The sequence below is a fragment of the Mesocricetus auratus genome, unplaced genomic scaffold (assembly GCF_017639785.1).
Source record: "Mesocricetus auratus isolate SY011 unplaced genomic scaffold, BCM_Maur_2.0 Super-Scaffold_100004, whole genome shotgun sequence".
Classification (NCBI taxonomy): Eukaryota; Metazoa; Chordata; class Mammalia; order Rodentia; family Cricetidae; genus Mesocricetus; species Mesocricetus auratus.
Window position 1 is genome coordinate 110,618,208 of NW_024429189.1, and position 21,602 is coordinate 110,639,809.

Genomic DNA, 21,602 nt, shown 5'->3' on the forward strand with positions numbered 1-21,602 from the left:
TAGTGAGAATACAATTAATAGTTTCCATTCACAGTTATCTGGAAAGTTGAAAAGTCGGCAGAGGCTGGGTGGTGGTAGTGCATGCCTTTAATCCTAGTGCTTGGGGAGCAGAGGCAGGCAAATCTCTTGTAGCCTGGTCTACAAGAGCTAGTTCCAGGACAGCCTCCAAAGTCACAGAGAAACCCTGCCTCGAACCCCCCCAAAAAAGAAAAGTCAGCCGATTCCCCAGAGTTCTTGGGGACCCATACTGCGCAGGGAAAAGCTGGATAATTGAACCCTAATGGTTGAAAAATCAGCCTGCTGGACTGCAGAAAGAACACTAGGCAAAGAAGTAATCGCTGTGTGTAGGGCGACCCCTGCTGTTCAAAGGGTAGGAACAGGTAAGAAAACGACCATATGGAGCAATGGTTTTCAACATACCTAACTCCGTGACATTTTAGTAAAGTTCCTCATGCCATGGTGACCCCCCCAACAAAAATTATTTCTGTTGTTACTTCATAGCTGTAATTTTGCTACTGTTACGAATCGCAATGTAAATACTTGTGTTTTCTGATGATCTTAGCCTATTTCTGTGATATGGTCATTCTACTCCAATGGGGTCAAGACTTGAAGTTCAATTTTGAGGAAAAACTGGAATCCCTGATGCCGACTTCCCTTGAGGGAAATGGAATTACTAATTACAGTCTCTTCTGCCTTTGTAAAAATTAGCAAGCACATCATAAATCCACTATGCCCGTGTATCTAAAAAGTTGTAAATTACTTATTTGTGCATGTTGCCATGGCTTGTGAAGGTCGGAGGACAACTTACGGGGTCACTTCTCTTCTTCCCACGTGGTCCAGTGGATCAACTCAGGTCATCAAGCTTGGCAGCCAGTGCCTCTGTACAACAAATCATCTTGTCTCCACTTTCCTTTTTAGGCGTGTGTGTGTGCGTGCATGTGTGTGTGCGCGCGCGCGCACACACACACACACACACACACACACACACACAATATCTTCCTCAATCATTAGACCCCAGGAAGTCTGGCTTCCGAGGGTCACTCAAAATTCCTGATTCTTAGTAGATACTGCAGAAGGGGTGCCATTGCTTAATTATTTGACAAGTAAGGACTGCTATGACTGAAATAGTGCCTTTTTAACTTCCCCTTCTTTGGGTCTTTTCCCGAAATATGGGATGAGCATGTAACAGTCAGACTGTCAATCTTCATGTAACACTCCCTACTGGGTTCATTGTGGTCCTCACAGGGATTCTTTGTTTCTGTTACACTCATTTTGATGAAGAACCATTTCAGGTTTGAACTAATGGGCTGGCAGCTCAACCCAAGTTTTAGTACCCTGACAACAACACACTTGACAACAGCAACAATTGAAAATGAGGAGGAGAATTACAAAATGTATGGAAAAGGTTTTTCAACCAACTTCCTATTGGTGAAGTTACGTGAAAGAAAATTCAAAAGTTGAGTTTATCCTCCTGCAAGTACCAGCTGACTTACTCTTGAACTTACTGTTCAGAGGCAGTTAGCCAAATACAACTGAAAGTGACAGCCTGCATATAAATACCACTACTCAGTCCATAAATATCTTAAAATAATTCCTTTGTCCAGGAGCTAGGAGGATGAGACTTAAAAGTGTTTTTGTTTCATTTACATGTAGACACTAATTACATGTGCCATGATTACCATGTTTAGTGATGTTTCAAATGTACCCTGGGGGGTTGAGGGTATAGCTAAGTAGTTAAGTATAAGCTTAGCATGTGGAAGGAACCCCTGGGTTCAGTCCTCAAATGAAGCGAAACCTGTATCCTACTAAATTCATGCATTTAATGCTAAGGAAGAAACATGGGCACAGAACCATGGAAATGGATACCCAACCCCTAGGAATTCTCCACTCCCTTAGGAATCAATGAGAGAGGATTATGTTATTTGTGGTCTCACCAAAAAATACAGATACACTAAACCAGATAGTGACAGTTTCCCCAGGGATAAACTCCATCTTCTCTCCAAGGATGACATTGTGTAGTGATCATAGTTGACATGGGTACATTAAGTAAGGAGGGGTGAAACCAGAGTAAATCTTATACGTTCTAAAAGTGTGTTTCTCAGATATCAGTATGACAAAGCACACTTATAATTAAAAGGTAACTGCAAGCAATTCAACCATCACAGGGACATGGATTAGTTGGGTATAAAGAATATAGATATATTATGATAGAAGACTTTACAGGAAAGACAAAATCCTGGTTAACTGAAACATTCATGATGTATCTCCAAGCAAAAGAGTAATACCAATCAGGCACCATTAACATTTTTAAACCACTGAAACAGCTTCTGCTCTCATGCCATGCGTTCCCACCATAATGACTCTATCCCTCTGGAACCCCAAACCAAAGTTCGTTCTTCCTTAAATTGCTGTTGGCCATGTTGTTTTATTACAGCAACAGAAAAGTGACTGATCTACGAGGCAAGGACACTATCATTTGAGCTACATCTCTAAACCCCCAAATCAACTTTTTTTTTCAAGATATGTAACCTTGGCTCTCCTGGAAGTCACTCTGTAGACCAGGCTGGACTCAAACTCAGAGATTCACCTGTCTGTCTCCTGAGTGCTCGGATTAAAGGTGTGCACCATCATTTCCTGAACTTAATTCTTTAGATGACCCTTATCACACTATGGCTACTTTTTTATGTAGGATACACTATTGGTTATTTGGAGGGAATAGAGAAAGGATAACAAGTCCAATTCATTTAAAGTTCCGTATCTATCAATGCCCTTATTGACTCTCACAAACTTGTTGATATATAAGGATTAATAAGGATTAGTTCCAGCATCAGGATCATGAGAAAGATAACCAAAAATGTTGTGATTTAAAACAATGTCTGATAAACCAGCCTGCTTCCATTTAGTCTTGGAAGCCATCCTATAGAAAAGAAAAGGAGATTCATTCCTGTTTATGATTAAATACTTTCTCATTAATTGGGCTGTGCTCCACTCATAACCTTAACTACAAATGGTTCTGTTCAGCCTATTCCAGGAATAGCAACAATACCTTTGTTTCAAAAGGGTATTATGACCACCTGCTCTTATGACTACCTTGAAAATATGTCTTTGTTTTAGAAAGTTGTTATAACCAACTTGTTATGCTTAAGTTCTGCTTCTGTAACCCCACCTATTTGCCTGCCAAGTTCCCCATCTGGAAACCCACTTCTGGGCCATAAAAGTCTTTATCTTCTTCTTGTCTAATGCTGATCTCTTGAACCCTGCTTTTAGGTAGAGACAGTCAATGTACATGAATAAAAAAGCTTGTTTGATTAGTTTGGCCATTATGATTTGGGTCAGTCGTCCTTCTCCTTTCATCTGTGGGCTTAACATATCCTGGTCTTTTTTGTTTTGTTTGTTGTTTTCTTTTTTTGTTAACTTGGCACAATCTAAAGACACCTGGGAAGAGGGAACCTCAATGCAAGAATTTCCTCAATCCATTTGGCCTGTGGCCATGTTTCTGTGGCATTTTCTTGATTACTAATTGATGACAGAATTACTTTTAAATTCTTTTCATTTATCTTTGTGTATGGGTGTTTTGTTTGCATGTGTGTACAGTAGTTTCCTGCCTGGTGCCTGTGCAAGCCAGGAGTCAGAACCCTTGGGACCTGAGTTACAGATGGTTGTGAGTCATCATATGGGTGCTGGGAATTGAACTGAGGACATCTGTAAGAGCAACCAGTGTTCCAACATTACTTCTCTATACAGGGCCTTTTGAGCAAGACCCTGTGGGCTTCATAGTTTCTAAATGAAATCCAGAGTCATGGCCATGACCGTAATGAACCTGCTATGCTTTGCACAGCTGCTGCCATTGTCCAAGACTCAGAATGAGAGAGACGGTGGTTCAGGACCGGAATCACAACTACTCGAGGCTGATGCAGGAGGACCACAAGTTCACAGCCAGCCCGAGGAATACGGGGGAGTGGCCACCAGTTGGTCCAGCCAAATAAGCCCAGATTTTATTGTTGATCCAATCTTAGGGTCTGGGTTTAAAACTTTCTCCCCTGGGCTTTGGGGAGGAGGCAGTCAAGCTGTAACATACTGGTCAAGTTTTTTAATATCAAAGACTTAGAATCCCAGGATTTAAAATTCCTGGATACACAAGCCCCTCTGTGTTAGGGTTCTGCTAGGTCCTGCCTGGACAACTTAAGTATTTCAAAAGAAAAAAAGTAAAATAATCTCACTCTTAGAGTTTTTGCCTAACAGATACATGGCCCTGGCTTCAAACTCTCGCAGGTTCCCAACCCCACAGCAGGTGCTGAGAGACCACGAAAGCCCTAAAAAGTGCTCTACTGAGTAACCAAGAAGCGTCTCTGGGGCGCCATTTCCCCTCGCAAGTGTGTTTCTCTGTAAAAGGGATTTTGTGTGTGTGTGGGGGTGGGGATCGGATGCGGAAATCGCCGCAGGGGTCACTGGGGAGTGTAGTTCCTCAGGCAAAGATGCCGCGAGGAGAGCGACTGCGTTTTAGAAACGTGGCCTTAGGAAAGAGGATAAGGCCCCCAGAAGCCGAAGCATCCACACTCCTGCTAAACGAAGCATGCGGCCCCAAAAAACGACCGACCAGAGAACAATGGGAGCTGTGGCTCCCATTGTAGTGGGTGGACTGGGGCATGCTGGGAGGCGTGGTCCCTGTGCCCGGAGGACTCTGGGTGGTGTAGTCCCGGCGCGTGCTGGGGATGGGGAGGGGGTGTCTCTTCCCAGCTGATGGCTGGAGCAGCTCCTTGTTCTTTGGTGGCGTTGGTGAGTTCCTCTACCGCGGGTCCTGTTCTGACCGAGAGGAAGAACCTACAGGGATGGTCTAGGATCTAGCCTGGGCAGTAGTGCTGGAATCTAGGAGCTGAGGGGACGCGCCGGATCGGGTGTATTATCTTGGGGGTGTGAGCACGCATCTCTTGAGGGAGTTGTGTGAGCCTCAGTTGTGAACCCCAGTGTTATGTGGGTGCAAGGCTTGGCCCTTCTGTGTTAGGGTTTTTGTGGGTGGGGACAGGTTCAGCGTTGGTTGAAATCGCAGTATTGGTAAAGGGTATCGCTCATGTAGGTGAGGCTTGAGTGAGGAGACTTTTAGGCGTGCGATATTTACCGGGTGTTGGGGCAGGATTGTCTAGGTCTATGTGCCTCTACAGTTTTTTGGTGTTTTGGGGAGCTTGTGGACTTTGGGTCCCACCACTCCTCAACTCTGATGGGATGTGGTGAAGGTCTCCTGCCCTAGCCAATAAGCCCAGATTTCACTGAGTATTGAGGTGGCTATGTTGGCCTGTTCTTAGGAACTCGGTTTAGTGTTCCCCACTCCAAGTTAGGACATGGAGACTAGGCAGTCAAACTGGGACCAATTCCTCAAGTTTTTCAAAGCATCCAAAGACTTAGTGACTACAAGAAATCTAGGACTTTAAATTGCATTTTAATATTTTGTTAGGGAGAAATTTCAAACAGCCAGAAAGATATAAAACTCCAAAGACTGTTACCCAGGTTCAATGCTTGCTACCATGTGACTAATCACGAGTTGTCCTTACAACCTAAAGACTCTGGTCTTCACAGCAGTGTCACTTCATAGTTTTGTCACCTTGCCGAAGGCCTGATCTCATTTTGTCTCTAGTTCCACGTGTAAAATGATAGTAGCATCTACTTTGAGTTGTTGTAAGGTTAGAATGAAGACTTCCTGGAACAAGTCTATGGAATGTTCTAAGTGTCCAGTAAGTATTGACTTTCATTATATTACTGGCAGAGAGGGTTATCTTACACCACCCATCAGCAGCATGCCAGGGAAGGCTGAGTTCTTAGATTACATGGAAGCTTGCTTTCTAGGAAATACCCACAATTCTTTGCCTCTTGACTTCTGTGTCAGGTCCATTCCTATGCCTTTAAAGAAGAACCTCGCACTGCCCTGCTGGAGCTTGCCGGTTTCCAAGGACTTCCCTGAGCTTTTGTTGTTTGTTTGTTTGTGTTTTGTTCTTGTACTTCCTGGGGCCCCAGCTGCCTACAGTACCTCCTGCTGGGGAGAACACTTTTGGGCTCCCGACTGCCCAGCTTCAGGTGAGTGTCGTTCTCTTTTGCATCCTGAACCAGGAGTAGTTTCCCTTTGCTCTCTTTCAACACCTTGTGTCTCATGGGAACCAGAACCCCAGCTGGCTCCTCCAGGAAGATCATCTTGTTCTAAGGGTGGCAGTTTTCACAGGGAATTTTGGGCCAGGTGCTCACCTATCTCACCTCCAGTCCTGGGGCTTGTCAGGAGTCAGCCTGTGTCTGTCCTCATTTACTGTTTGTCCTGCTGGAATAGCTTTTAGGAATTTTCAGTCCCACCTACTTCAATAGGCATCTCTAACACCAAATGACATCTGCACACACAATTTTACTTTAAAAGATGTGCACCTTTAATGTGTACAGTTTCATGATTACACCCAACATTAGTAACTTTTAAATATGATGGTTAATACTCCGTCCATATGGAGTTTCCCCAGTTGTTTAAAAAGTATGTTTTTTGTTGTTTTCTTTTTCTCTTCAGTCACAACATCTGTCATCAAAGGCAGGTAAAGGAGAAGTATGTGGGATTCAGCAAGCTGGCTTTCTCTTTCTGTGCCCCTCCTCCTGTCTCTGGGCTTTGCTGGTCCGTGTTTAACAGCTGCAGCTTCTATCTGGTGATGTAAGCTGGCTCTCTGAGTTTGCCTTGCTCCTTTTTCCTTTCTCTTTGATGGGCTGTGGAATCCTCTAGTTCCACACGTGCTCACTCAACTCCTTGAGCTGTAGTTGTATCTTCTGTCCTCTTGTCTCTTACACACTGCACACCAGGATGTTGCCTTGTCGAGGATCCGATCTGATTTGATCCTGTTCTTCTGCAGATATGCTCCACCAACTATGGTAATTCTTTAAAAGGGAGCTGAGACCTGGCAACTCCTTTTTAGGTTGCTCAGACTCAAAACCTTGGGGCCATCATCGATTCTTTCTGTTTTTACAAGCTGTCCACAGCAGTCAAACCTGAAACTAGTGACTCCAACCCCTGCTGCTTTCACTGCTGTCTGAGTCAGCATTTTCTAAGGGTGATCACTGCCATCTCTTGACCCCCTGCACTTATTCTCTGATTTCTATAGAACCCACGAGGATCTTTTCAACTATAAATCAAATTATGTCATCCATTTACAAAACCCCTTCCCAGTGGCCTTTGATCCTAATCAAAGTTAAAATCTGTGTCCTCCAACGCCAGGGTTCATTGCCCCACATTTACATTTGGACTTCATCTCCACTTCCTGTCATGTCATGACACACATCAGCCAGTCCATTGTTCCTTTACCTTTTCAGCCTCTGCCTGGACTCTTGTCTGAGATATTTACCCCTCACATCCTTCAGATCCTTTGTGACCTTACAGAGGTCTCTCTAATCACTCTATTTAAAACTCCTGAATCCAGCCACTTCCGTTACTGTTTTCTTCTCTGCTTATCCATGTTTGATAAACTGTATGTCTTATTCATTCATCTATTCACCTAGACTGTAGTCACTTAGGTTGAACCATACAAGACAACACCTTTGGTGCTTTAGTGGGTTCACTAGAAAACTGTGGTCAGCAAAGACGTTTAGTCTCACCCTCTTCATGTAGCATCTAGAACCTGGCCACCTGCCTCTATGTGTTCTCTCCAGGAGGGTGATTGGAACTTCATACATGGTATCCATGGATTCCCGGTAGTAAAAGCTATCTAGTGTTCTTATGATATAAGCTTGTGGTACAGTGTGACCTGAATCATGTTTATCAGTTAAAGCAGAGGCAACCCAAAGCCAATGTTTAAAGCTGGGATAATTTGAACAGCAGAAAACATAGTAATTATATTATATTATAACCTCAGAGATAAGAACATCTGGACACAAATAACTGAATTCAATAAACAGGGAGATGGGGCAGCTTACAGCGTTCTAATTAATGAATTTAGGATGGAAAAGGGTAGGACTACTGCCACTTTGTACATACCACAATGACAGCTGGTGTGATGGGTTTCACACCTGTGTTGTTAGGTCAGTGAGTGGAGGTATGAAAGGACACAGGTTACTGGCACAATCTCCAGGTATCACAATGTGACTGACACTGCTGTACATACCAGTGAACCAATACCTGCTCAAGGTTCTGCTCCCAATGCTTTGTGTATTTGTTCAGAGTAGCATGGTGGACCACAGAATCTTTTTGTGAGGAGCACTGTGTGAATTTGGCTGTGCCATTTTACATTCTTGCCTATAATGTGCATTGGTGGAGTTGTGATTTTTGAACACTTGATTGAAGGCTAGTTTCTTTTGCTTGCTGCCTCTGAGTTCTTCCAAGACTCCTAGAGTCTCTAGTGATGTCTTGGGGTTAAGAGTCAGCTTTTCTCACCTGTCTCATATTACTTTCATATTTGATTCAGGTCAGTCATCTGCTTTGTTTTGTTTTGCTTTGGAGATCTCTACATAGCCCTGGCTGTCCTGGAACTCACTATGTAGACTAGGCTGCCCTCAAAATCAGAGATCCACCTGCCTCTGTTTCCCAAGAACTGGAGTTAAAGGCGTGCGCCACCACATTCAGCCCCAGGCCTTTGTTCTAGAAATGTTTTCTTCTATCACACTCTTGAATATTTGTTCTGCTCATTGTTTTTTTTTCCAGGAAGAGTAATTATATGAATATTGTACTTTTTTTCATTTTCCTTTCTCATCTTTCTCTCTGGTCCTTTTGCATCTTTATTTCATTTTTTACTTTCAGGTTTTTTTTTTTCCTGGTCATTCTTAAATACCTGTCATTTTTATTTCAATCTATTTTTCTTGAATGTCTTGTAATTTATTCACCACTTTTCATAAGGGATCCTACAAATAGGCTTTATCTGTGTTTTCTTCAGAAGTCTAGTCAAGTCTTCTTGGTGTCTAGATTTTGTCCATTTCTCAGCTTCTTAGTTTTTGAATTTTTGATTCCAGATGCTATCTCATATATGTTTCAAGATACTTAATTCAAGCTGCAGTTAGGATTTTTTTTGTTCTTTTCTTTCTCAATGTGAATCTTTTTTTTTAAAAAAAGGTTTATTTAGTTATTATGTATAAGTGTTCTGCATGTATATATGCCTGCATGCCGGAAGAGGACACTGGATCTTATTACACATGGTTGCCAGCCACCATGTGGTTGCTGGGAATTGAACTCAGGACCTTTGGAAGAGCAGGCAGTGCCCTTAACTGCTAGCCATCTCTCCAGCCTCAATATGAATCTTTTAATGAGGTCATGTTTTGGTTGAATTCTTTGGATTCTTATTTTCTGCTTTACATTTTAATTTTTTTTAAGATTTATTTATTTATTACATATACAGTGTTCTGCCTACATGCCAGAAGAGAGCACCAGATTGAACTGCAGATGGCTGTGAGCCACCATGTGGTTGCTGGGAATTGAACTCAGGACCTCTGGAAGAGCAGTCAGTGCTCTGAACCTCTGAGCCATCTCTCCAGCCCACATTTTAATTTTTAAAAGTTTTTTTGAGATTTATTTTTATTTTATGTGTATGGTGTTTTGCCTGTATGTGTGTCTGTGCACCACATTTGTCCAGTGCCTGTGAAGACCAAAAAAGGACCTCAGATCTCCTGGAACTGCAGATGGTTGTGAACTGCCATGTGGGTGCAAGCAGTGTTCTTAACTGAGGAGCTGTCTGTCATTTTAACCCCTCTGCTTTGCATTTTAATAGATTACTATTTACATGTCTGCATTTCTATAAGCAGAATTGCCAGATCCTAGTGTTTGTGAGGCCATCTCCCACCCTAGCTTGAGAAAATGTTTTTCTAAGTTTAAATATGGTTTCCATATTTGGCTGCAGAGGAGGGAGAGGTTGTAAGTCCTTTGGTGTTTGTTTTCATCTGTTTTGCATTGGAGAAACCCGGATTACCCTGGTTTGTTTCCCCTTTACCTTGCTCTTTCCCAGAAGGTACTTTTCTTCACACTCCTTGTAGAGAAAACATTCCACTTGACACCCTCTCATTTCTGTTTTCCTTACCCAGATGTACTTTCAAGATTCCGTCCTTCTTTGGGGAGGCTGGGAAAGGTGACTCCAGGGTCCCAGAGAGCCAAGGGAATAGTGGTGAGTGCCTCCTGTCTTCACACTAGCTGTCCTAGGATGGACACGGACTGGTCTCTGGTCCCGACTGTCTTGTTGGTGCTCGCCAGGGTCCAGGGCCTGTTCTGTCTGAATGACCACACCTGCAGGCACGACTGAACGCCCCTTTGTGCTTAGCCCATGTATCAGTTATTTTCCTAGTGATGAACTCTGCATCACACTGTTCTTCAGTTTAAAACAGTGTCCACATTCCTTTGTTCATCTTCAAACCTCCTGTTGACTGAGAGTGACTCCACAGAAAAGGACAGGAAGAATCAGGCATCTCTCTCCCTTATAGACTACAGTTGGATTGCTGGGATATGTCAGCATGCCTATTTTGGAGGAGTTTAGCTCCAGCCTACAACTTCCATTGGGAAGGCATGAATGACATGTCAGATGGTTTCAGCTCTTGGTAGAATATAGTAAGTAGCCTTCTGTCCCTTTGCCCCTCATGGCTAGCATCCATGTTCGTGTTGCTGGAGCAGCTTACACAAGCTGAGAGCCACAGTAGACAATAAAACATTTTATCCACATATCGAGGATATGTGTTCTGGTTGTTACTGATCTCATCTTCACTAGCTAAAGTGGCTACGTAATGCCTGTCAAGTTAGAAAGATTTGGAAGGCAAACAGGAATGAGTCACTGAAATTGAAGACAGGACAATTGAAATTAAGTCTAGGTACCATGACAAATATTACAGACAAATAAACAGAGACTTAGCGATCTGTTGGAACACCAAGAAAACCAATATATATACTTGTGGGGTCATCAGCTCTTTTGTTTTCTGTTTTTTTGAGACAGGGCCTCACTATGTAGTCCTCTGTGTAGACCACATTGACCTCAAACTCACTTAGATCCACCTGCCTCTGCCTCCCAGGTGCAGGGTCTAATGGTGCGTGCCACCACTCCTGGCCATGTGGTAAGGAGAGGTAGTCGAGGAAATAATGGCCACATGTTTGATGGATGACATGAATATGAATGGACAAGGAGCTCAGCAAAGTACTAGGTAGAATAGACTAGGAAATCTCCACCAGGACACTGGTAAAGAAAGAATTAAACCAGGCTTCAGAGACTATTTGGAAAACAGTAAGAAGAAACTAAATACCTGGGATCCTAAATGAGATGATAAGCAAATATCTTATTGTACATCTCAGAGGGCAGGAAGCAGTGGGTGGGTATTTTTGTTTTGATCATATTGTGTAAAGATGAACAACTGTAAACCAACGAGATCTAACAGACATACCTAATGAAACTGAGTGCTTGCCCTCTCAAGTGCATATGGATAGTTTTCAGCATAAACTATTCATTGCACCACAAATTATCAGTAATCTTAGAATGGTATAGATCATCCAAAGACTCTCCACCCACAGTGAAATAAAGCTATAAACCAGTAACAGAAGAAAAACCAAAAGATTCTCACATACCTGGAAAGTAAATAGTATTACTCAAACCAATGTGTGAAAGAGGAAATCACAGGGAACTTTTTAGAAGACAAGTGAAGACAAAAACATAAATTATGTGGTGGAGTGAATGTTGAGCAATAATTTTAAGTATAGTACTTATATTTAAGGAGATGAGCTTGGGCAGAGGTGGTGCACACCTTTAGTCTCAGCACTCAGGAGGCAGAGGCAGGCGGGTGGGTCTCTGTGGGTTTGAGGCCAGCCTGATCTACAAAGCAAGTTCCAGGACAGCCAAGGTTGTTACACAGAGAAACCCTGTCTAGAGAAAAAAAAAAGATGAGGGCCTTGAATGCAGCTGGGTTGACACAGTGGTCTCCTAGCCTACTACTAAGTAGCCCTGGGTTGATCCTCAAGACCACATAAACCCAGGTATGGTGGCCCAAGTGTGTAACTCCAGACTGTGTGGGGATGCAGGGACATCATTTTCAACTACATACCAGATTTGAAGCCAGACTAGACTATGTGAGAACCTGTCTTTAAAGAGAGACAGGGAAAAAAAAAAGAGTCTATGGAAACAACTTAGTTTTACAATTTAGAGACCTAGGAAACAAACTAAATCCAAAGGTAACAGATAACAAAAATAATAAATATTAGAATAAAAACAAATGAAACATAGAAACTGGGTTTAGTGGTGCATACCAGTGTTTCCAGTACTTGGAGATTTGCTTTAAATTTGAGGCCAGCCTGGGCTACATAGCGAGTCTAAAAACAACCAAAAAAAATTAATCAAACTTTTAAGTTCTCTAAAAGGCATCAAAGTTTATAAACTATATAACTTATTGACTTAGAATGTAAAATATTACAATAAGATCTGGAAAATAATGTAGAAATGAAAAGGATTATAACCAACAAACGAAATAGACTTTGAAGAGGGGGTAGTGAAGAAATGGAAGGCTTGACTCAGTCATTGAACCCTGCTCACTAAGCAGGGCCTCTGACCTGTAGCTTCATGGGTAAATTCTGCCAAACACTAAAGAAGAGCTAATACCAACCCTTAAACTTTCCCCCAAATATGGAAAACTGGATAAATTAGTGTTTGAAGTCAGCATTACTCTTGGTGCCCAGACCAGACAAGGACACAAGGAAAACTACAAATTTGTTACAGCTGAGAAAAAAGGAAAAAAAAAACCTTCAAGATAATGCTAACTGAACTGAAAAGCACATTAAAAGAACAATGCATTCTAGGAAGGACTGATTCTTGGGATGTAAAGATGATGGTTCAACATTTTAAAAAATCAATATAATATATCACAGTGATAGTTGAAGGAAAAGTCATATGGTATTCCTGCTGGATGTGGAAATGTACTTGACAAAATTAAATACCTTTATATTAAAACTACTTAGAGAAGAGGCCATATGAGAAAGTCTCACAGTGTCTGTATGCCAAGATGAAAGGCTAAAAGCCATAACACAGGGACAGGATAAAGACGTCCACTTTTGCCAGGCAGTGATGGCACACACTTTTAATCCCAGTACTTAGAAGACAGAGGCAGGCAGATCTCTTGAGTTGGAGGGCACTTTGGTCTATAGAGCTAGTTCCAGGACAGCCAGAGCTACACAGAGAAACCCTGTTTTGAAAGCAACAACAAAATATGTCCACTTTGTACTTATGGTCAACAGCCTATCAGAAGTTCTACCCAGTGAAACACAAAGCATTGACTTTAGAAGAAAACAGCAAAATTACCTCTTCACAAATGATGTGATCTCCCATGTTGAAGATCCTATAGATTACATGCACTTAAACACAACTGTTAGAACTCATTTACAGCCAGGCGTTGGTGGCTCACGCCTTTAATCCCAGCACTTGGAAGGCAGAGGCAGGCAGATCTCTGGTAGTTTGAGGCCAGCCTAGTCTACAGAGTGAGTTCCAGGACAGCCTCCAAAACAATACAGAGAAACCCTGTCTCGAAAAACAAAACAAACAAACAAACAAGCAAAAAACCCAAACAAACAAACAAAAAACTCATTTACAGCAGTAAAATACAAAAACCCATTTGATTATCTGTAGACTAACAATGGGCAATCCTAAAAGAAAATTAGGAAAACAACTCTATTTTCTATGCATCAAAATGAATAAAATATTTAGAACTAATCAAGGATATGAAAACTACAGAACATCGCTGGAAGAATTAAAGATATTAGGGTTGTGGTATGCCTCAGTGGTAGAGTACCAGCATTTATGAGAATCTGAATTCACTCTTCAGTACCACAAGAGTAAAAGAAGAAAAAGAAACAAACAAAAGAAGTCACAAATGAAAAGGTGCCATGTGCTACTGGACTGAAAACTTAAATGTAAAGCCCATCCTTCAGGCTCAGTGAAACATCTGTCAAAAACTCAGTGACTTGTGTTTTACAGAAGTAGATTTGTTCACCTCAGAGTTCATGTGGGATCTGATAGACTCTGAGGGCCTGAAGCAATCATGAAAGAGAACAAGGTTGAAGGACTTACAGGTGTAGATTTCGTGAATTTCCACAAAGCAATTCTAATCCCAGCTTCAGCCCTGCCATAGACAGACAGATGGACAGAACAGAAGACATCAAAGTCAAGCCTTGCATATGTGGCCAAATGGTTTTCTGCAAGAGTTCAGAGCCATCCAGTGTGGAAGAGACAATGTCTGTCAGAAAAGAGATGGTGAATGCAGCGTGTGCCTTGTGCAAGGGAAGGGAGGAGTCAGAACACAGCATGAGCACCACTGTTTACCTCTTCAAAGGAAACAGGTGTGCGGGATCCTGAACTTGGTGATTTCTTGGAAATGGTATCAAAAGCACAGACAACAAAAGAAATAGAAATACTGGGCTTCGTTAGAACTTTAGATTTTTTCATCAAAAGGAAAGAATACCATTTGTAAGTTACATAACGAGAAGGAATGTCAAGAATATAAAAGAGCATTTAACAAGATTCAAGCAATGTATTCACATGGTTCCTGTAAGCATTTTCGAAAAGAAAATGCAAACACGATCAACATATTAGCGTTATGTCACTGTAGTGTAACACCTGAAGTAATTGACTTACAAATAAAAAGCTTTATTCTGACTCGGGGTTGGGGGTTCTAGTCTATGGTAACACTATTGCTTTAGGCCTGTGGTGAGGCAGCAAATGGTCATGGGAGTGAATGGAAGAGCAAAATTACTTACAGGGACCAGAGAGCCGTGAAATGGCCATGGTCTCAGAGTTCTCTTTGAAGGCTCTCATGGACCCCACATCTTAAAGGATCCGCTACCTCCCAATAGAGCCATTCTGGGGTCAAGTCTTTACCCATGAGCCTTTAAAGGACAGTTAACATACACACTTGCCAGCCAGTAAGCACATAAAAAGTAACCAGTTTTGAGACACACGTAAAGACCACAAGGAAATACCACTGTATTCCCACATCTGTTATTAAAAAGGGGGTGGGATGGGGAGATGGCTCAGTTGCCAAAGTGCCTGCTGTACTATTGTGAGAACCTGAGTTTAAATGTCCAGTACCCATGTAAAAAGCTGGGTCAGCAACACGTGCCTGGAAGCACAGCAGTCACTGGTGGCAAGGCGAGGGGCCTAGGTGGGTCCCTGGCGCTCATTGTCATCCAGCTGAGTAGACGAATAAGCTCTAGGTTCATCAAATGACCCTGTCTCAAAAAACAGGAAGAGTGGACTGGGAGTGGTGGCACATGCCTGCAACCCCAGGACTCAAGAGGGCTCTTGTACAAACTCTCTAATCCCATTATTGTGTGATTTATATGTATGTTGGGGGTGCATGCATTCGTGTATATGGAGGCCAGACAGATATTTATCTACTTATGTGACAAGATCTCACTATATAACCTTGACTGGCCTGGAACTCACTACGAAGGCCAAGTTGGCCTCAAACTCAAAGACTCAAGAGGGGTGTAGAGGTCTCAGACATATGGCATCAGGGTGGCAGTCGAAGCAGGTTCTATGTTTCTCACTGCCTCTAGTGGGGTAACCTCTCCCTGCTCCTCACCTTGTGCCATATCAAGGGTGGCTTAGGGGCAAGCGGGTCTGTTCTGTGTTACAGGTACACATGGCATTCAGAGATGTGGCTGTGGATTTCTCCCAGGAGGAGTGGAGCCTGCTGAGCCCTGCTCAGAGGTCCTTGTACAGAGAGGTGATGCTGGAGAACTACAGCAACCTGGTCTCTCTGGGTAAGCACTGTCTCTCCCAGGCCCACATTCTCCATCAGTGCATATGTACCTGGTCTCTGGGTAAGCGCTGTCTCTCCCAGGACCCACATTCTCCATTAGTGCATATGTACCTGGAATTTTAGGCAGTGCTTTGCAGCAGTCATCTTACTTTTTGGCTTGACCTTTGGGTTTGACATGAGCAAAGAAGTTTTGTTCTCTGCTTTCCTAGGGAAGTCTGGTTTTGTAGAGTTGAATGTGACTAGAGACCGTGCGTGCCTGTGTGGTTGTACTCTGCATCTCTAAGCTTTCCCTCCAGTCAGGATTCACTTTAGCAGAGTTTTGTCCACCCAGCATGGAGTAGAATCTGTGAGTCCTCACCTGAGTTCACCATCCTGCTAATCTTAAGTAACCGTTACCCTCGGCACTGCCCTCTGAAGCTCTTTCCTCAGCCTTTGCTTTTGAGTCTATTCCAAAGATCAAGTCAGAATTCCCTCCACACCCTGACCTCCAGCCATTCTGTTTTCTTTTCCGGTGAGCAGGAATTCCATTTTCAAAACCAACACTCATCACCCAGCTAGAACAATCGAAAGAAACATGGCCAGAGGAGAGGAAATGTCCGCAGGTTGCCTGTCAAGGTGAGTGGGAAAGGCCTAGGCACATAGTTCACAGGGCTGTTAGCCACACAGGGTGCTGAAGAGGTGGTGATGAGGAACTGGAGTAGTCTTTGGCCCTGAGGGCCACCATGTCTTCCCACTGGAGCATTCTTGGTGTCTCTTGTCTCTTTTTTCTTAAAGCCTTTGGGCTGCCTGCCTCTGCTTTCTGAGCGCTAGAATTAAAGGCATGCACCACCATGCATGCCTGAGCTTTTGAAATTTAAACATATATCAGTATTGATTAAATCTGTATAAGCTATAAATATAGGAGCACCCGTAGATTTAAGATACTTTATAAGCTAATTTGTTGAACTGATAATATTTTGTGTTCAGTTTGTCCCCAAACTAAATAGTCCAAAGTGTACACAAGTGACAGAGTCACAGTCAATGAAAAAGATCATTCAGTGGAAAATTGAAATGTTGTTTTCCTGTTTTTTCATCACTCCATATAGATGTTAAAACAATGTTGAAATTTCTTTGAAGGGGCTAATTTAGTTCCAAATTGTGTTGACTGCAAATAAAAGCCAGCCACTTTGTGTGTACCCACAGAAGTTAGAAGACTCAAGTTGCTAGTCATAAAAAGAAACACAGGCTCATCTGTGTTACGAGTTGTGTAACACCTTAGATTACACAAAATTAAGTTGGTGAAAGCAGTGTAACTTCAGATACACTCAAGGAGCAGGCCTGAGGCACTGCTGGTTGCCTCGTCAGGGTGTTCCATAGTAGTAGGGGCTGGGGAGGGATGGGCATCAGGTTGGATCAGTGGCTCCCAGACTATCATTCGCACCTGTAGTGACCATCAGTGGGGCTGCTGATGGGAAAGAATTGCGCCTAGGTGCTGGAGAGATGACACAGCAGTTAAGAGTTGTCTTTGCTAAGGACCCAGGTTCAATTCTCAGCACCCACATGGTCTCTCACAATCACTGAACCCTACAGGCACCAGGCACATACATATATGCAGACAAAGCATTTATACACATAAACATTTTAATTAAAAAAGAATTGCACTTAGTTACTTATGAGACATTGAAAGATAAAAGGTGTTTCTTTAGTAGTCTGCCATGTAGAAAGAGTAAAGGACTTTTATGTTAGCAAAGGGTGGTTATGCTTACTTTAATAATTAAGACAATATTCTAATTATGCTAATTCAGTTATAACTGAAAACTGCATTTGGTATAGGGTAGAATAATGTAATTCTGATAACTGTGATTGTTAATTGGCTAAGACAAAAAATGTTTAGGAAGATTTGGCAAGATCTGTACTAATTGCTCCAATTGGTTGGTCATTGATTGCCTTCAGCTGACCAGAACCCTCACTGCACTGATCAAACAGTATAATAGGTACAGTGCAGAGAATTGTTTTGGGGGTTTTGTTTTGGTTTCTTTTAACTTTCAATTGTCATTTGATGTCTGTTACTTCGGTCTTCTCAGGACCTATCCCTTCTGTGTCATAAACTATGTCTCTGCTGTTAGACTCATGTTGAAGGTTGTCTTTTGGTTCTGTTGTTGTCACCTAGTCAGCATGTTCCATAGTTTTGTTTTTAGAAACATGATCTTGCCGGGCGTTGGTGGCGCACACCTTTAATCCCAGCACTCGGGAGGCAGAGGCAGGCGGATCTCTGTGAGTTCGAGACCAGCCTGGACTACCAAGCGAGTTCCAGGACAGCCTCCAAAGCCACAGAGAAACCCTGTCTCGAAAAAACCAAAAAAAAAAAAAAGAAACATGATCTTGCTGTGTAGTCCAGCTGGTCTTAAACTCAATATCTATATCAAGCTGGCCTCAAATTCATGATCCTCCTGCCTCAGCCTACCAGTTTTTCCTCTCTCCTTCAGTTGCCCTCATGTTTTCTGCCTGTCTGTCTCCCTCTGGTTCTAGGGATCAAAGCTAAGGCTTGTGAGATCTGTCACTCAATTGTATTTCTAGCCTCCAGGTTTATTGTTCGCACTGATTCTTGGGAACATTTTTATTTAAACTAATTCTGGAAATTAGCAGGACTTAGAGGTTGGTAAGGGGCATCTTTTACAGTACTGGGGAACCTAGACTATGGTTGCACTTCTGCTGAGGGCTTATGGCCTCGTAGAAATTCTAACAGAGTAGTTTACTGATAAAGTGTTTGTCAAGCAGGGAGACCCCAGTTCACGTGTGTCATGTACTTTCTGTTTAACCATTCTTTCTCTTTTTTAAAACATTTGTTTGTTGGAGTGGGGTGTTCATGTGCTATGACGCATATATGGAGGTCAGAGGACAACTTAAGGTACTGAGTTCTCTCCTACCATGTGTGCTTCAGATTTGGTGGCAAGCACCTTTACCTACTACACCATCTGGGCTACCCACTCTTCTCCCGTGCTGTCTTGCACTAAAGTTGGAATGATGCTTTCTCAGCCCACCTGCTTGATCCTCCAGAACATCAGGAGGGATGTTTCCACACGGGGCTTGTTAATAGCTCTCAGTCAAAGGCACAGCTAACCAGTACATACAGTGAACATAGTTCCTGTCTCAGTGTGGTGTGACTCAGGTAACTGTGTAGTAACTGTGTGGAGACTTGTGTATTTTGATAGCCTCAAGTCTGTAGTGCTTATTTAGATGTAGTAGGGGTTGGTAAGATGTAGTGATGGGCTGGGGAGGAAGTCACGTAGAGGAAGTCTTGGTGGGGTGGCACTGAAGAGCAGCTTAGGTAGGATTGTCTGGGCCATCCCTGTAAGGACTCCATTCTGACTCATTCTTTTCTCTGCAGCACAGGCAAAGCTGGAACTCAGCCCCGGTCCTGTCTGCCATCCAGATCCCATCAATCAGAAACTCCCTGGGCAGCATGTACTGAGTGATCATGTCCCATGGGTCTTCACATGCCTATGTGCAAAATGTCACGTTGACACAGGGGACTCCTGTCATGGGGCTCAGGAGGAGCAGCAGCAAACCTCTCATAGGAGCTCCTTCAGAGATAAACCAGAAGGTGGACAGAGAGAAGGTGCTAGGCCTTCATCGAAGAGGATAAAGAAAAGGAGTTTGGGAGCCCTCTCCAGGGCATCCCAAAGGCCGGCAGTCAGCTCTCGGAATGGCATCAGCCGGGTAGGGATGGAGGTTAGCCCAGCTCAAGCTGGGAGCACTGAAGAACCTGAAAAGTTGCTGAAGCAAATAGAATTCTTGGGCTTTGGAACGGTCAACTGTGGAGAGTGTGGGCTGGGCTTCCGCAAGATGACAAACCTGCTTAGTCACCAGAGGATCCACTCAGGAGAGAAGCCGTATGTGTGTGGGGTGTGTGAGAAGGGCTTCAGTCTAAAAAAGAGCCTTGCCAGACACCAGAAGGCACACTCTGGGGAAAAACCCATTGTGTGCAGGGAGTGTGGACGAGGTTTTAACCGGAAGTCAACACTCATCATTCATGAGAGGACACACTCGGGGGAGAAGCCTTACACATGCGGTGAGTGTGGACGAGGCTTCAGCCAGAAGTCCAACCTCATCATCCATCAGAGGACACACTCAGGGGAGAAGCCTTACGTATGCAGGGAGTGTGGCAAAGGCTTCAGTCAGAAGTCAGCTGTCGTGAGACACCAGAGGACACACTTGGAGGAGAAGAGCATTGTGTGCAGTGACTGTGGCCTGGGCTTCAGCGACAGGTCAAACCTCATCTCCCACCAACGGACACACTCAGGGGCAAAGCCGTATGCCTGCAAGGAGTGCGGACAGTGTTTCCGGCAGAGGACGACCCTTGTCAATCACCAGAGGACTCACTCAAAGGAGAAGCCTTATGTGTGTGGTGTGTGTGGGCACAGCTTTAGCCAGAATTCCACCCTCATCTCCCACAGGAGGACGCACACTGGGGAGAAGCCATACGTGTGTGGGGTCTGTGGACGATGCTTCAGTTTAAAGTCCCACCTCAACAGACACCAGAACATTCACTCAGGGGAGAAGCCCATCGTGTGCAAGGACTGTGGTCGAGGCTTCAGCCAGCAGTCAAACCTCATCAGACACCAGAGGACACACTCTGGCGAGAAGCCCATGGTGTGCCAGGATTGTGGACGAGGCTTCAGCCAGAAGTCAAACCTCATCGCACACCAGAGGACACACTCAGGAGAAAAGCCGTATATGTGTCAAGACTGTGGGCGAGGCTTCAGTCACCAGGCTGGGCTCATCAGACACAAGAGAAAGCACTCGAGGGAGAAGCCTTACGTGTGCAGGCAGTGCGGACTGGGCTTTACCCACAAGTCCGCTCTGATCACACATAAGCGGGCACACTTTGAAGAGAAGCTCTGTGGGCACGGAGAGTGCGGCCAAGAGTTTCTCCACAAGTCCCACCTCACCTCACACCAGATGACACACCAGCGGGACAAGACTTACACCTGCAGGACCTGTGGTCAAGGCTTTAGACAAAGGTCTCACCTTAGCAGACACAGGAAGATGAAATGTGCCCACCACAAACTGCCCCTGCAGCCTGACTCCGAAGCCTGTTTGGGGCAGGCATCTGACCCCTTCTATTCTCTTTGAGAATGAAGGTGATGGAAAGGCTTCTTTGTCAAAAATGCGTACACTTCCATGAAGTAGAAAAACCCACTTCAGAACACCTATGGACAGTAACTCAGCCTACTTCCTTTCCATTCTCATGTTGCGTGGCCTTCTGTCAAGTAAACTTTGCTTCTTAACAAATTTGCAGCCGAGTCTGTGATTCTCACTCTCTTAGGAAATGGACTATTCAGGGATCTTGAGCTCACAGTTCACAAAAGTCCATTGTTAGAAGGCAAGGGTATAGCTGCAAGGTCTTAAGGCCTCAGAAGATTAAGTGTGTGGTTCAGCAGCCACACAGAGTGGCTTCAGGGATTATTAAGGCAACCATTCCATAACATTTTGATGTCTCAACCAGAGTCTTGTTTTGAGATCTTTGTGGAAGAGGTTTTATCTAATGGACTGAAATTCCATTAAAAGTGTAGGAAACCCAACAGAAATACCACTGAAAAAGTCAGATTTTCTTTTTCATTCAAATTCACTTCAAAAGTTGGGTTTTTTGTTTTGTTTTGTTTGTTTTTTCAAGACATGGTTTCTCTGCATTGCTTTGGAGCCTGTCCTGGAATTCGCTCTGCAGACCTGGCTGACCTCTGCCTCCCAAGTGCTGGGATTAAAGGCATGCACCGCCACTACCCAGCCAAAAGTTGTTTTTATAGTTAAATGTACACATCCAATGTTTAAAAGATGGTCCAGAAACACAGTGCTTTGTTTTCTTTTTAACTTTATGTATTTTAGTGTTTTACCTGCATATATCATGT

At 43.5% G+C, this 21,602-nt stretch overlaps 1 protein-coding gene across 3 annotated transcripts; it reads left to right on the plus strand.

Annotated features, from left to right (window-relative positions):
* The first annotated feature begins 4,689 nt into the window (after nt 1–4,689).
* Nucleotides 4,690–20,988, plus strand: Znf133 (zinc finger protein 133). 3 transcript variants are annotated; one of them, XM_040746411.1, is made up of 6 exons: nt 4,695–4,776; nt 5,879–6,066; nt 10,018–10,097; nt 15,589–15,715; nt 16,234–16,329; nt 19,082–20,988. In XM_040746411.1, exons 2-6 carry the CDS (start codon nt 5,889–5,891, stop codon nt 20,827–20,829), a joined length of 2,229 nt encoding a protein of 742 aa, XP_040602345.1. In that variant the 5' UTR covers nt 4,695–4,776; nt 5,879–5,888; the 3' UTR covers nt 20,830–20,988. The 3 variants fall into 3 exon arrangements, with proteins under 3 accessions (XP_040602346.1, XP_040602345.1, XP_040602347.1); XM_040746412.1 differs by lacking the exon at nt 5,879–6,066 and having other exon boundaries at nt 4,690–4,776; XM_040746413.1 differs by lacking the exons at nt 5,879–6,066; nt 10,018–10,097 and having other exon boundaries at nt 4,699–4,776.
* The last annotated feature ends 614 nt before the right edge of the window (nt 20,989–21,602 follow it).